Below are 14400 nucleotides of genomic sequence, written 5' to 3'. Positions count from 1 at the left end.
TCTTTCCGGATTGATGAGTTTTATGGGCCACACATTTAGTATCATCGGATACTATATTATACTAGTATTTTCCATGAAAACACTATTCAATTATGACTCATTTGGAATATTTTCACCCCTTAAGTATGTCTGTCATAATTCTTGCTTGGCTTAGTTGGCTCAATTGAATGATTAATGGCATGGCCACATGTGGTACACGTCAACACAAACCCTGTAATAAGCTGGCTCGTTTGTCTCCTTTGTGGATGTCCAAAACTACACACCACACACACACACACACATATGACAATGTACATTCTTATATGTGTAAGTATGTAAATTAGCACCACCATCACTCAAAAAAAATGAAGAAAATGATAAACATGTACTACACAAATTCTGTTGCAAAGTTTGGTGTCCCAATTATTCTCTTTGCACTCACATTTATGCTTCTTCACCATAGATCCCCTCACTTCCACACACTCCCACAAAACACTCACAACACTTCTGTCCCCATCCAACAAAATCTAGGTCTTAATCTCATTTCCTTAATTTCTTCAAAAATTGTGTTTAATTTCTTCACTAATGTAGAATAATGACTTTATTGCAGTGGATGTAGAAAAATGCGATTTTTTTGTGGGAGATTGGGTGGCTTATGATGGAGAGCCTCTTTACAACAAGAGCTGCGGTTTCATCAATGGAAGCAACCAGAACTGTATGGAAAGCGGGCGACCCGATTCGGATTATCTTCACTGGAGGTGGAAGCCACGCGCCTGCCACTTGACCCGGTTCGACCCGCTCCGCTTTCTTGAGATTATGAGGAACAAAAGGTGGGCCTTTGTTGGAGATTCCATATCAAGGAACCATATCCAATCCCTCCTTTGCATGCTCTCAACGGTACATCTTCATCCTCATTTTTTGTTACTCCCTCCGTCTGAGTCACATTTTGCTATTTCAGTCTGTTCCACAGTAAGAATCACATTTCATTTTTACCTTAAATAAGAGTCACATTTTACTATTTTGGTATGTTCCAAAATAAGAGTCACATTTTACTTTTACCATAAATAATAAATAGGTCCACATTCCACTGCCTCACCTCACTCAATATTCTATAATAAAACCAATATAAAAAAGTGAACCTTATATTCCACTAGTTTCCTTCCTACTATTTTTCTTGTCTTAAAATTCGTGCCCACCCCATATATAACTCCTATTATGATTTAGGATTTTGTTAATGTAGGTAGTGGTTTATTTAGGATTTTCTATTTTGGGTGAGATTAGCTCGTACAACAAATTAATTCAGTAAAAAGAATAAAAGCAATACTAAAACATTACAATTTACAAACTAAGGATATTTTCTTCCTCGTAGACACCAAATGTTGATCAACAATAACATACTTTATTCATCGTGAACAACAAATACTACAACCATCATAAAGATCTAATCCAATAAAAATATTGTACGTTCAATTTCCTTAGCTTGGTCACCAAAACAATCCTAGCATTATTAAACAAACACAACAAACGTATATATAAAAGTTTCACGATTCTCAAATCATCAATTAAGTCATTCTTGCTAACTTTATCCTTCTATAATCTTGTTATGAAGAATTCTAATACAAATCCATGGGTTCCATCCTTGTTAGTTTAAGTTTTTTCTTGATATCAATGTTGGACAGTTATATGTTATTTTTTTAGTTTCAATTATAACAAATTCTCTTGGGAATATTTTGATCGTCTTCCTGCATCCGTGCCTATTTTTCCTCATCTTGGGATTATTTTCCACGTTAAATCTTGGTGTCGGTTTATTTCAGGTCGAACATGCTACTCTGATCTACCATGACGAGAGCTCCCAATCTCAGACATGGCTCTTCCCTTCCTACAACCTTACAACCTCGGTTATTTGGTCTCCATTTCTAGCAAAAGCCAACATACCTCAAAATATATACGACGCTTCTCCATCTGAAGTGGATGTGCATTTAGACACACTCGATCCTAGCTGGACCGATCATTTCAAGACGTGGGATTACACGATTTTTTCGGCTGGGAAATGGTATAGTAGAAGCTCAATCTACTATCAAAACGACACCGTATTGGGGTGCCATTACTGTCCCAAGAGGAACCTGACCGACATCGGGTTTGACTCTGCCTATCGCAGAGTCATTAGGGGCGTGCTCGACTACATTGTCGAGTCCAACCACACGGGCACGGTGTTTTACAGGACTACTAGCCCGAGCCACTTTGAGGGGGCAGAGTGGTACGATGGTGGAGTGTGTGAGAGGAAAGGACCGGTCAAGGAGGGCGAGTTCGGGCTAAGCTGGTTGGACAAGATTCTTCGGGATATAGAGATTGAGGAGTTTGGAAGAGCATATGTCGTGGCTCGAGAAAAGGGGGTGAAACTTAGGGTTTTGGATGTGAATCCGATGTCGTTGTTGAGGCCGGATGGGCACCCGGGGGCGTTTAGGGTTTCTCGATCGTCGGCCGGTGAGGGTAAGGATGCAAAGGTTGTTAGTGATTGCTTGCATTGGTGCTTGCCTGGCCCTATTGATTCTTGGAATGATGTTTTGATGGAGATGGTTGTGAATGGTTGAGACTGTAGCATGAGTGTGTTATGTTTTTTGACCAAAAGTTTTGAATTTAAGATCATCTACTTATTTAATTATGTGACATTGTATAAATTGATATACTGATAGGGTTCAAGATTTCCAAAGACTATGGTACTAAGTCTAATTTCTTGACTACATGTCTACATCACATCAAATTTGTACACGAAAAATCACGGATTTTTCTACTACTACTTAATTATAGTTATCTAAATAAATTGCAAACCATTCAACACGTTGTTTAGTGCGCATGAAAAAACTGCATGACACAATTTAAATACGTATCTCTCTTTGAACAAACTGCGATTTTCTGTATAATAAAATAGTTTATATAATTAATCTGATTTTCTCAATATTAATTGCCTCCATATTGTAGATCTTATCCTCCACTTTGACATCTGGGTTTCTGTCCCAACCAATTCAATATTATTAAATAACAAAATAATAAAATAATTTGACTCTACAATGTCCATACTTATTATTAATGGTATGTGTATGCATCTCCCTATCTATCTTCGGTTCGGTCAAACCAAGATCTTTAATAATAGTTCCATTAATTGCGTAAATAGTCTTTCATAATTATATAAATACAGTACGATTTCTTGTCATTTATAATACAACACTCAACATATATCATTTCCACTTTTTTATTATTGTTTCTTTGCTTCGAAGAAAGAACAAAAAAAGAAGGAAAACAACAATAGAAAGAAAAGATCAACTTAAGAAAGAGGTTATTTCTTAGTAATCTTTTCTGAAAAGATATAATCATATGAAACCATCGTCGATCCATCGTCACTCATCAACCATAAATATTGCAATTTTTATCGCTTATTATTTGAATTTAATGATTTAATTATCAAAATCACAAATTTATGCGTGGTAAACGAAAATACTTAAAAAATTCAGCTATATTTAAACAACTTCGTAAATACGTACACCTATTATGTCACCTCTTTGATAGGGGTGGGAATTCGGTCGGTTCAGTTCCGACCGAACTGATTAGTTGGTTAACCGACTCCCATTTTTTCTGAAATTCAGAACCGAAACCGAACCTTTTGTCGGTTCGGTTCCTCGAGGAACCAATCGGTTCGGTATTCAGTTCCACAGAAGGAACCAAACTCAAGTGCAATATAATACATTAAGTAATAAGTCATAAAATCAAAGGACAAAAACCATGATTCTATTCCATCATAAAAAACCAAAATTCCAACAAAGTCTGCAAAACTAAGTCCAAAGCCAATATAAACCAACATCATTCATCAAATTAATTTTTACTTTTGTAAAACCAAAATAATAAAATTAAAAAAATATATAAAAATTAAATATTTAGAAATAACGGTTATTCGGTTCTAACCTTTCGGTTCTCGGTTAGAATCGGAATCGAGATTAACTTAAACTTAATAATCAGAACCGAACCTTAACCTTATTTTTTCTGTCCGAAAACCGAAAAAATAAGGTTCGGTTCTCGGTATGTTTAACCGAGAACCGAGAACCGTTTCCCCTGCCCTACTCTTTAATATATGAACACTTGTACATGTCATCATATAATAATGGGGGAAAATGTCAAAAATATTATAATTAGCAATTTTTACAATTATATGTTAAACAAAAAAAATTTCTTGCAATTTGCCTTATAATTAATTTTATTTCCTTGTAAAAAGTCCTTCATTTCCGCATCCCGCGTTTAAACATACACATAAGCTCATACATATAAATAGATTTAAGCTATAGAGAAGAAAGAGTGAAGAAAAATCCACCATCGCAAAATCCCCAATTCTAATCAGATCTCTCCGCTCAAAATCGATCAAATGGAGAAGAAGAAATCCAGTGAATCGAGCAATCGCATGGTTTGGGACTGCGGAAGCTCGCTCTACGACTCGTTCGAGTTGAAATCGCTCCAAAAGGAGCTCGATTCCGCCCTAGTCGCCAGAACCCTCTCGATGCCCCATTTATCCGATCGCCGCGCTCCGCCGCCGCCGGAGAGCAGGAAGCAGCCGTCGAAGATTTCTCGCTCTTTTCAGAAGCTGATCCGAGCGGTTTTCAGGCCAAAAGGCGCCAAAAAATCGAGCTGCGATGAGAAATCGGGAAACGGATTTTATGTGGTTTATGATCGAGCTCCGAAAATGGCGGAAATTCCGGAATATGAGGAGCTGTCGCCGAGATTGAGAAGGTCGGCTTCTCTAGGAGTTATTTGCTCTTGATTCGTGGAGAATTCAACTCTCTCTCTGTAGATTTTCGATCCTCAATAGTTTTTGCTTTGAATATTAGGATTTGGAAGAATACAAAAAGGTGATGATGTGTAGATTTGTAGGAATATGCTTTGTCCATATTGTTCATCAGAATATTTCTTTGGTTGGTGTATTTTTAGCTAATAAAGTTGTTTCAATTCCAAAATTAAAACACACGTTCCATTCAACTTGAAATCTTTCATCATGTTTTATATATTTTCAGAAGTTATCTATTAGTAGAGGTGCCCACGGTTCAGGAACCGGCGCTTACGGTTCAGAACCAGAACCGAACCGTGAGGGGGTTTCGCGGTTACGGTTTCGGTTCCGAACCGGCAGTTTTCCGGCAGTTTTTCACGGTTCCGAACAACCAGTTTATTTGCCGTTCCGGCTTGATTTCACGGTTTTCCGGCGGTTTTTCGCGATTCCGGTACGGTTTCGGTTCGAAAATTTTTGAACGTGAACCGAACCACGGTTCAAAAATCGACGGTTTCGATTTGGGTAAATTCTTACGGTTTCGGTTCGGAACCGTAACCGGCGATTACGGTTTCGGTTTTAACCGCCGGTTCGGTAAACCTTGGGCAGGTCTTTCTATTAGTACTACTACTAATCTAATATGGCATGCTTAATTGAGAATTATACGTTTATAATTAAATGATCGACTTATTAACAAAACAAACTTAAGAAGATCATCAACACTTCAATAACTAAAGCATCTAAATATATACTCAGAAAAAAACATACAATATTTTTTTGTTGTTTTAGTGACATTAAGTACTGAAGTGAAGTTCATTTCTATTATGAATGTTTATGATCCAATCTCCACTATTTTGTAATAATAAAAAGATGATTATATATTTTATATCGACTGAGAGACAAGTTTAAATTAAAAATTCCTACGAGAGATTCTAAAAATAAAATACTCCTTGAAGAAAAAAATTATGATTATTAAAAGTTTGAAAATAAATTTCGTCGCCTGAGAGATTCGAACTCTCGCGGGGAGACCCCATGTACTTAGCAGGCACACGCCTTAACCACTCGGCCAAAGCGACGCTTGTTGATTAACGCTTAATTAAATTTACAAATATTATTACTGTTATTTTCGATTAAATCGTGTCAAATTATATTTGGTTTGGTTACCATTCCGGATTTAGGATGGTTTGTTAATTGGTTAACCAACGTAAATGGATCGATTATAACCAAAGCAACTGATTAATCACCACTAGACATAAATGTAGTCATGGTTGATTGCATAGTCAATAATTCTTTCGTCGTTTACTAAAGAATACTGTGTGCTTGTCGCTGTGGTTGTTGATTATATGACAACATCTTACAAACTCAATAACAATACAAATTATAGTACCATAAATGAGAAAGGTGGATCTCTAAGCTATACTCCATCAATTCAATCAACAACATCACTGCTAAAAAGCTTGAACTCAGCAGCATCTCCAACCAGCTTCCTCACAGAGGAGAATGCCCCCACAATCCCCACACATGTGAACACAACAATGATGGAGTTGTTGATCCAATACGCGGCCGATGATCTCGTCGGCTTGTGACTCCGGTTGTAGAGGAGCATCGGGAGCACGAAGTCCAAAGGGATGAACCCAATGGCTCCAACCACACCGTTTATGTCTCCGAAGAAAGGCAGCATCGCAGCAAAGAAGCCACACACGATAACGTATAGAGACCGAAGAATGATCCTCGGGATCAAGTTCCTTGTAGAGAACACGCCCTTGCTCACATCGGCCGACTTCTTCTCCATTATCTCGTACGCAACTTGGGAATACACCTGAAACATTGCACACTTCATGTAAATAAGGCAATGTGGATACTTAGTAGTAGTTGGTTAATTAGTACTAACCAAGCCGATGGCCAAAAGCTGAAGGAGCACGAATACAATGGCGAGCCCTAGCACCCAGACGGGGGCTAGAGAAGGGCCCTCATCCGGCATGAGGCTTTTGAGGATGTTCGCGTTGGATTTGTTGCCAAACACCCAATATCCGGAGACTGCAGCAGAGTAGAAAGTCAGGAAAATCACAATGTAGCACATGATTAGGCCTTTTAGCATCTTCCCGGTTGCTGGTGGAGCCAGTGTCGCCTGCATTCCTCGTTGAAGACGAACAATTACACATAAACACCATCATTTCCACATCATTACAAACAAGAAATTCCCACCTGAATCTCAGGTAGTATGCCATTCCCATAGATGGCTGCGATTATGGATATGGAAGTGAACGCGCTGAAGATTCTAGAAGCCTCGGAAGGCTCTAAAGAGTAGTCCCTCGGTGGCGCCTCTTTGGAGGCGGCTGCAAACAGAAAACAGGGCTAACACGATAGGATATCGAAGAAGCTGACGAAACTAGGTTAGTTACCGGCATTGATGCAAGCTCCGACTACAAGGAAAGTGTAGCCTATGCTGAGAAGCAGCGACACGAGGTTAACGTGCCTGAGCGAATGGAAGCTCGGGAACTGGGAGAGAAGGATCATGACTAGTGTCACCATTGCTATGAAGTGGTAGAGCTTCAGTGATCCATTCGGAGAGAGGCTCGAATACATGATCTACAAAGAATCAATGCAACAATACTTTTTTAAAAAGTGGTGTAACATCTTCATCTTTGTCAAGATAGTTAGCAATTAGCATCATACCTGAAGGCATTCCCCGGCTAGGAGAATAGCTCCGATGCTGATGCCGGTGTTGATTGCTGTCTGAATGAACACCACAAAATAAAACATCCATCCTGAACCTACAACAGCTCAAATGATCATCTACGTGTTTACTTTTCATGATTGATACGATATACGATACAATATTTCTCGAATATTACATATTCTACCTTTATCTATGTTAATACTAAAACATCAAACTTTAAAACCAGAGTTATTCATTATACCAACCTAACAACATTATTCACAACAATAATTTCATATTTTTATAATAATTGTTGTTTTCATTTTCAACAACAATAAGTAGTACTACCATTTACAATAATTTAGATGGATTTGATTGCAACAATAAAAGATATCCTTGTTCATAATTAAGACTAGAAATAATAAACCATAAACATTTCCATTGATATTATTCTAAAAAACATAAAAATGAGTGAAAAAGGTAAATAGTTTACCTAAGACGTCGGCAGCGAGTTCGCGGAAGCGGATGTGGCGACGGCCGGACTTCTCGCAGTGGTCGAGGACCAACGACATGAGAAAGTAGGCGTAGAAGGTGACTATTCCCATGGAGGTGAGGCAGAGGAGCCCGAGGGCCCACCCGAGCCCCCGGAAAGCGTAGGGCAGCGTGAGTATGGTGGGGCCCACGATGGCGGTGGTGAGGTGGAAGGCCGCGTGCCACCACTTCCCCTTCGATTGCAGCACGAAGGCGGCTCCGGCATCGGCCATGGGAAAGGGAGAGTGTGAAGGGATCAAGAATGATACGTGTGGGAAATGTGAACTTATTTTTGCTTACATTATAACTATGTTAGTTTTGATTTGATGATGTTTCAGGTAATTCATTAGTGTTGATTGCACGACTACACCATTGCTTTATTTATTAATGTAGCTTTTGCTTCCCATCCATAATTTTTTGTGTTTGGTCCTATTTAGAAATGTGTATTTTATTAATTGGTTTTTCGTGTAATTTTTGAAATTCGGTTGATTTGTTATCTATCTAATCTCATATTTTTTGGCAAAAGATAAAAGTCAAAAAGTTTCATTTAATTGGGAAAATAGAAGTTCAAAGTCCCAAAGGCATCATTAATTGTCCAGATCCTATCCGTTATCAAGTAACGCTCGATTATTTAAATTGATGACTGACAACTATATTAATAACTCATGTTACAAAGATCTTTATTGTTGATATTTATAACATAAGTTGTTGGTATAATTGTTAGATATCAAAATTAAAGATTTCATAATGAATGTACCCAAATTTCTAAAAAAAATGGATAGATTTAATTTGAAGATTGAAAGATATAAGAATTTTGGTAACTATAACAAAGATGTGCTTTTAAATGTCATAGTCAGATTTAAAGGTTGAATGATATTGTCCTACATTTTTTTTGTTTTTAAAGATAATTGAGCCAACATTAGACAAAAAATGAACCAACAAATAGACAAAATTTGAACCAACAAAACCAACATTTGCCATCCAAAATAAAATGAGAATTCTCAATGAAAACAAAAGCATCATAGTCAGAGATGTTCAACATAATCCAAGTTGAACATCATTCATAAACATCAGTCTTGACGTTTTCCTAATTATCTTCGTTTTTTTCTGCCAAATTATTGTTGTATGCTTCCAATTCTTTCTTATATGCCTCCATTGCCTCCGCAGCTTTCTCATTCCAAACCTGCTTCTCTTCCTCGCTTAATTCCTACACAAATCAAGAATCGAAGTTATTGTAACTAAATCAAACCTTCCTCATCTGCACAAATCAAGACTCGAAGTTGTAATACCTTCCACTTGAGCGAAATGAGCGCAGTGATAGTAGAATTGTTGGTCCCGGGACGCTCTTCCGCCAAACTCTTCCTCGTCTCCTTGCTGAAGAGAAGGTAGGACGAGGCAGGGCGCTTTGGCTTGTTCGGATCAACAGTCTTCTCCTCGCTCTTCTTCTTCTGGCGACTCACTTTCTCTTTCTGCATACCAATTGCAAGAATCAATATACAATAAACATTTGAAGTGATTAATCAGAGTGGCCTCCAATCAAGCAATACCTTGATCAAAGTTTCAGTTTTCTCTTTCTTTTTGAGCAGTTGCATAGCTTCTTGCTTCTGGAGTTTCATGAACTCTTCCCCATCTTTCTTGAGGTTAGCAGCTTCTTCTTCCTTCTTCTGTTTGTAAGCTTCCATCTCTTCCGCATATTGTTCCTTGTTTTGCAATGCTATCTGGAAAAACCATCACGCAAAAAACAACAATTCAGAAACACATTCATCATACAAATGAAGTAACACAGAGCCAAAAACTGACCTCTTCATAGGGGGCTTTCTGTACATCGGTCATGTTCTTCCACTCCTCACCTGTGATCTTTGCAACCTTCAATATGAAACCAATATTCCAGTTCAGTTCAGCCCTAGTCACATTCAAGAACCCTAAGATTTTAAAATTATTAGCCCTAAATATGTATACCTCCAAGACAGTCTTGTTTTCTGCAAGCAGAGCTGCTCTGCGCTCATTCGAGAAGATGAAGTAGGCCGACATCGGATGCTTCGGCTTCAAAGGATCTTTCTCCTTCCTGTCACAACACAACAACGACATCAGCAAACGAATTTCTACTGCTTATGCAAAAGCCAACTGAAAATTAGAGTGATTTTTACTTTGTTTTCTTGTTGTTCTCTTTCTCTGCCTCCTGCTTGAACTGCAGGTACTGTTCGAGCAGCTCCATTGCAGTCTTGTGCTTCTGCTCTTCTTCGAGAAGCTTCATCGCATCGAGCTCACGCTTCTCGCTCCCTGCAATCTTCAAATAGGCCTCCTTCTCAGCTTGGTACCTCTCTTCATAAGGCTTCTTCTCTTCCGCGGAGACAAATTTCCATTTCGCACCCAGCAGATTCGACATGGCCTTGAAATCAGCATCTGGATTAGCTTCCTTCACCTATTAACACCAGAAGATGAGTCTAACGAGTTTCCAGATTCAAAGTAATAGATGAAATGGCGCAATTGAATGAATCACACCTCATTCCACTGGTCTTTGCACCACAGCACGTAAGGAGGAGACGGCTTCTTCTTCCCGCCCTTCTTTTTCTCCTTCTTCTCTTGCTCTAGGTCTTTGATTCCGAGCCCTAGAGGGAATGTCTGTGAAACCCCCAATTATTTTCAGAGAGAGAGAGAGGTAGATGAAAATTGAAATGCAATTGAGCAATTGTGCAATTGAGATGAAACGCAATTGTGCAATTGAGCTATTGCGAAAGCAATTAATCGAATTAGGGCTAACCACTGTAGGCTTGAACTCCTTGATCTTCTGCAATTTCCTGAGCTCAATTTTGAGCTTCTCCTGCTCGCGATCTCGAGTCTCGAGCTGTTCCTCCTTGGCCTTCAACATCTCCTCGGTCTGCTCCTTCTCGATCTTCAATTTCTCGAGCTGCTCCTGCATTTCCTGCAGCTGCTTCTCGAAATAAGACGCATTGGAAGGCTGTTGCTTCCCCTTCGCGGCGACGGGAGAGTGCTCCGGAACCTCCCCCGCGGCGATGTTTGCCTCATTTGACGAGACAGCCTTGGGCTTCAACGCTTTTTTGGTTCTCCCCTTCTTCGTGGGCGCAGGCTCAGCAAATGTAGGGTTTTCTGCTACGGCGGCCATTGGAATCGAGAGAAAGGGGAATAGTTGTGATAAAATTAAGAAGAAAGGGGAGTGGTTTTATAAGGGTGTTCTAACGGTCGGCTATTTCAAAATTTGATTGATCTTATTTTGATTTAATGGGAGATTTCAAATTATGGTGAGGATCGGAGAGGATCACCTGCAGCAAACCTTAATCTATCTCCTATAGATACACACATACATAATAAATGATGGTGGGTCCATCACTCATGTATATGTGTCTGTGTTAAGAGATGAATTAAGATTTATCGTAGGTGATTCTTACCGTTATAGGTCGGGCGACAAAAATCCATTAATTTCATGGTTCATGGAAAATTGTCTCCTATTTCATATCGTCTTGAAAATATTTTCTTAAATCATTTACAAGGTTAATTAAAATAAAGTTTAATTATGGAAAAACCATGAATTTAGTAAAAGTTTGATTTGCCAATTTTGTTTCATAATTTTAGAAAAAAAAAATATATATAGTAATTGGCACTATGAAGCTTGAGCAAACAAGAACAGAGATAAAGTGGATTTTTCTTAGTGTATTCGATGTATAAAACAAGCCCTAACAAAAAAAAAATACTCCTATCATATCATAAAATTTCATTTACTATACTACAAATAACTATTGATAATTTGTACCATAATAGAACTTGCAAGACAAAATATACAATCAGTACAACAAGATCAAAGACGAGTCTAATTATGTTATGTAGTAATTCATTCGAACTGATATCATTTCAATCAAGAAACTTCTAAATATGAGGCTTTTAATAGGTAGATGAAGCCAAATCTAAAGCAAAGGTATGTTTGTTATTTTATGTAAATCATATATACTGATGATCATTTTAATCAAGAAAATTGCTAAATACTATGATTTTAATAGGTGGAGGAAGCCAAATCTAACGCAAAGGTATGTTTATGTTATGTAAATCATGGAGTATATACTGATGATCATTTTAATCAAGAAAATTACTAAATATTGGAGGAAGTTAAATCTAATGCAAAGGTATGTTATGTAATGTACCAGTTGATAAAAAGAATTGATGATCATTACAATTATGAAACTTATTTGAATGTGATGGTTTTAATAGGTGAAGGAAGTTAAGAAGATGGAACTGTTGTGGGACGAAGGCCGAAAGAGAGAGCGGAAAGTACCAAATCATTTGAAAGATTTCAAACTTGGCTAAAGATAGTTAGCTTTATGTGATTTCAAACTTGTTTTCTTGTTTAATCAATGTTAGTACGTCTTAGTTTCTAGAAGGTTGTGGTCTAATATTTCAACAATTTAGTAGTATGAGATGAGCATGCATTTTGTATAAGTTTGTGAAGTTGATCAAAGTACATTTGATGAAGTTAGAGGTAATGTAGGATTTGTTTTCTTTAATCTCAAGTTGATACTCCATATTGAAAGACGTAAATTTAACTCTCCAAATTTATATTGGATTCCTAAATTTATATTGGATTCCTAAATTATAATAATACTAAAAAGAATGAGATATTTATGAGATCTAATAACTGCCATATATAATTATCAATTAATTATGTAATCCCGTAATTATGGAATGAAATATTCCCATAATTATGTTATCAATTGATTATGAGATTTGTAACAACAAAACAAAATATAAATTGACATAACTATTGTTTTAATCCCATTATAATTATAATTTTCCTAAACTGTCGGATCGCCTCTCCATCTTCAGAGCCGTTTAACCGCGCCGCCTCTCCATCCCACGACGGTCCGCCTAAGGTTCATGCATCCTTATCATATTTTACTTTGGATTGTGGATTGATATTAAATTTTTGTTACAAAACAATCAATCGAAATAAATTATTTTTCTAAATTAAGTTGATTCTTTCTTACAGAAAATTAATTAAACAATGGAGGAGAAGAGAGACCGGATGAGCCAACTCCCTGACGATATTCTTCTACTCATCCTCGGCAAAATGGACACATTTGAAGTCGCTAAAACTACGATTCTCTCCCGTAGATGGAAACACCTATGGCGTCTCGTCCCCAGCCTCCGCTTCCACCTGAGCTGCACCGGCCACTACGTCTTCGACTTGGAAGATTTAACTATCCGCTTCTCTCATATGGTCTCCCGCTGCCTCTCTCACCGTGACTCCGCAGCCGCTGTCCTCGACTTCCACCTCTCACTCGACGTCCCTAGTTACTGTAATGTTGACGACGAATTCTTGGACGAAATTGTGGAGGAATGCGTGCTCTACGCCATCAATCACGATGTTCAATCCGTCCGCGTCCACACCAATGGCTCACTAACGCTTCCTAAAGCGTTTATATCCTGCAAGACGCTGCGGGAGCTCGACCTCCGGCAGTCGTACATGGTTTCCGTACCGGGTCGCTTATCTTTACCTAATTTGAAAACCCTTTATCTTGAAACTGAATTGTGCTTCCGCGGTAATGACAACAAAATGGAGCCTTTTTCCGGCCTTCCAGAGCTGGAGAAGCTTACTCTCATCGGTTCTTTTATTTATGGCCTTATTATAAAGGCACCAAAGCTTAGAGTTCTTGAAATCACCTCTCCTTCGGTAGTGAAAGAGATTTACACTCCCTTGCTTACCTCTTTTAGATACGAGTCTGATAGGGCTTGGGAGTGTGCAACCGTGAATCTCCCCATGTTGGACCAAGTCTATTTAGACATTCATGAGACTAGACCAGGCTACAATCATCAGAATCGCATTCATTTTGTTAGGATGCTTCACCAATTTGAAAGTGCCACCACAGTTTCACTGACTTTGGACACTCTAAGGGTACCTTTCTCTCTCTCTCTCCTCATACTAATGTATGCATATATGTACTTTATTGTAATGGTTGTTTGATACTGATAGGTTCTTGAATTCAATGGTGGTCCCTTTGAGCAAACTCCTCCTCCACCATTTCCCAACATGAAATGTCTCAAGTTGATAGAAGGACGTCAAGGAATTCGCACAGTATTCCAAGGAGTAATGAACTATTTGATGGGGACTTTGTATAGTGAGGTGGAGTTTCCTCCTAATGTGATTGTTGTTGAACAAATTTTTGACATAGACAATTATGAAGACTATGTCGAGTCAGATTCTAATTATACTGACAGCGATTAAGACATTGAATTACAACTATTTTCACTTGTTTTAGTTATATTGTTGTGTGCTTTGGATATTGTTCTTCGAAGCTTCGGATATCGCTCTATTTTCATTATTATGGAAGTTTTAATGGAATCTTGTGATGTTGAACTTTGTTTCTAATCTGGTTGGATGCTTCGCACAATTGTTAGTTGTGAGAATCACTTAGATCTA

General features: G+C 38.1%; 4 protein-coding genes and 1 non-coding gene across 6 annotated transcripts; 2 read left to right on the top strand and 3 right to left on the bottom strand.

Annotated features, from left to right (window-relative positions):
* The first annotated feature begins 283 nt into the window (after positions 1-283).
* Positions 284-2641, top strand: LOC125212419 (protein trichome birefringence-like 23). Of its 2 annotated transcripts, none has more exons than XM_048112591.2 (3): positions 284-510; positions 599-876; positions 1794-2641. In XM_048112591.2, the coding sequence occupies exons 1-3, from the start codon at positions 345-347 to the stop codon at positions 2568-2570; spliced, it is 1221 nt and encodes a 406-aa protein (XP_047968548.1). In that variant the 5' UTR covers positions 284-344; the 3' UTR covers positions 2571-2641. The 2 variants fall into 2 exon arrangements, with proteins under 2 accessions (XP_047968548.1, XP_047968547.1); XM_048112590.2 differs by having other exon boundaries at positions 291-510; positions 590-876.
* A 1611-nt stretch (positions 2642-4252) lies between these two features.
* LOC125216267 (uncharacterized) lies at positions 4253-4998 on the top strand. The gene has a single exon (XM_048117936.2). The coding sequence runs from the start codon at positions 4391-4393 to the stop codon at positions 4781-4783; it is 393 nt and encodes a 130-aa protein (XP_047973893.1). The 5' UTR covers positions 4253-4390; the 3' UTR covers positions 4784-4998.
* Positions 4999-5777: 779 nt separating this feature from the next.
* Positions 5778-5859, bottom strand: TRNAS-GCU (transfer RNA serine (anticodon GCU)). Its single transcript has one exon. It is a non-coding gene; the product is annotated as a tRNA-Ser (tRNA).
* A 204-nt stretch (positions 5860-6063) lies between these two features.
* On the bottom strand, positions 6064-8276 carry LOC125216880 (putative GABA transporter 2). The gene is made up of 6 exons (XM_048118662.2): positions 7936-8276; positions 7460-7557; positions 7186-7372; positions 6989-7119; positions 6675-6911; positions 6064-6602 (listed from the first exon to the last, which is right to left on the bottom strand). The coding sequence occupies exons 1-6, from the start codon at positions 8204-8206 to the stop codon at positions 6213-6215; spliced, it is 1314 nt and encodes a 437-aa protein (XP_047974619.1). The 5' UTR covers positions 8207-8276; the 3' UTR covers positions 6064-6212.
* A 649-nt stretch (positions 8277-8925) lies between these two features.
* Positions 8926-11133, bottom strand: LOC125212620 (high mobility group B protein 13-like). Its single transcript, XM_048112832.2, has 8 exons — positions 10735-11133; positions 10476-10595; positions 10121-10395; positions 9933-10038; positions 9774-9839; positions 9521-9691; positions 9263-9442; positions 8926-9180 (listed from the first exon to the last, which is right to left on the bottom strand). The coding sequence occupies exons 1-8, from the start codon at positions 11095-11097 to the stop codon at positions 9061-9063; spliced, it is 1401 nt and encodes a 466-aa protein (XP_047968789.1). The 5' UTR covers positions 11098-11133; the 3' UTR covers positions 8926-9060.
* Positions 11134-14400: the final 3267 nt, after the last annotated feature.

The sequence above is a fragment of the Salvia hispanica genome, chromosome 3 (assembly GCF_029641045.1).
Source record: "Salvia hispanica isolate PSC_SH4W2 chromosome 3, Shi_PSC_v1, whole genome shotgun sequence".
NCBI classification, from domain to species: domain Eukaryota; kingdom Viridiplantae; phylum Streptophyta; class Magnoliopsida; order Lamiales; family Lamiaceae; genus Salvia; species Salvia hispanica.
This window is presented reverse-complemented; position numbering and strand designations above follow the sequence as displayed.

What these genes read in the sequence shown, in the direction of transcription:
- LOC125216880 (XM_048118662.2), bottom strand. Translation starts at nt 8,206, where the DNA reads ATGGCCGATGCCGGAGCCGCCTTCGTGCTGCAATCGAAGGGGAAGTGG. An exon ending in CGGAGCTTGCATCAATGCCG is followed by an intron (nt 7,120 to 7,185) that starts GTAACTAACCTA and finishes TTCTGTTTGCAG; the next exon opens with CCGCCTCCAAAGAGGCGCCA. An exon ending in AGCTTTTGGCCATCGGCTTG is followed by an intron (nt 6,603 to 6,674) that starts GTTAGTACTAAT and finishes GCAATGTTTCAG; the next exon opens with GTGTATTCCCAAGTTGCGTA.
- LOC125212419 (XM_048112590.2), top strand. Translation starts at nt 345, where the DNA reads ATGAAGAAAATGATAAACATGTACTACACAAATTCTGTTGCAAAGTTT. An exon ending in CCCCATCCAACAAAATCTAG is followed by an intron (nt 511 to 589) that starts GTCTTAATCTCA and finishes ACTTTATTGCAG; the next exon opens with TGGATGTAGAAAAATGCGAT. An exon ending in TCCTTTGCATGCTCTCAACG is followed by an intron (nt 877 to 1,793) that starts GTACATCTTCAT and finishes GGTTTATTTCAG; the next exon opens with GTCGAACATGCTACTCTGAT.
- LOC125212620 (XM_048112832.2), bottom strand. Translation starts at nt 11,097, where the DNA reads ATGGCCGCCGTAGCAGAAAACCCTACATTTGCTGAGCCTGCGCCCACG. An exon ending in AGGAGTTCAAGCCTACAGTG is followed by an intron (nt 10,596 to 10,734) that starts GTTAGCCCTAAT and finishes GGGGTTTCACAG; the next exon opens with ACATTCCCTCTAGGGCTCGG. An exon ending in AAAACAAGACTGTCTTGGAG is followed by an intron (nt 9,840 to 9,932) that starts GTATACATATTT and finishes TTCATATTGAAG; the next exon opens with GTTGCAAAGATCACAGGTGA.
- LOC125216267 (XM_048117936.2), top strand. Translation starts at nt 4,391, where the DNA reads ATGGAGAAGAAGAAATCCAGTGAATCGAGCAATCGCATGGTTTGGGAC.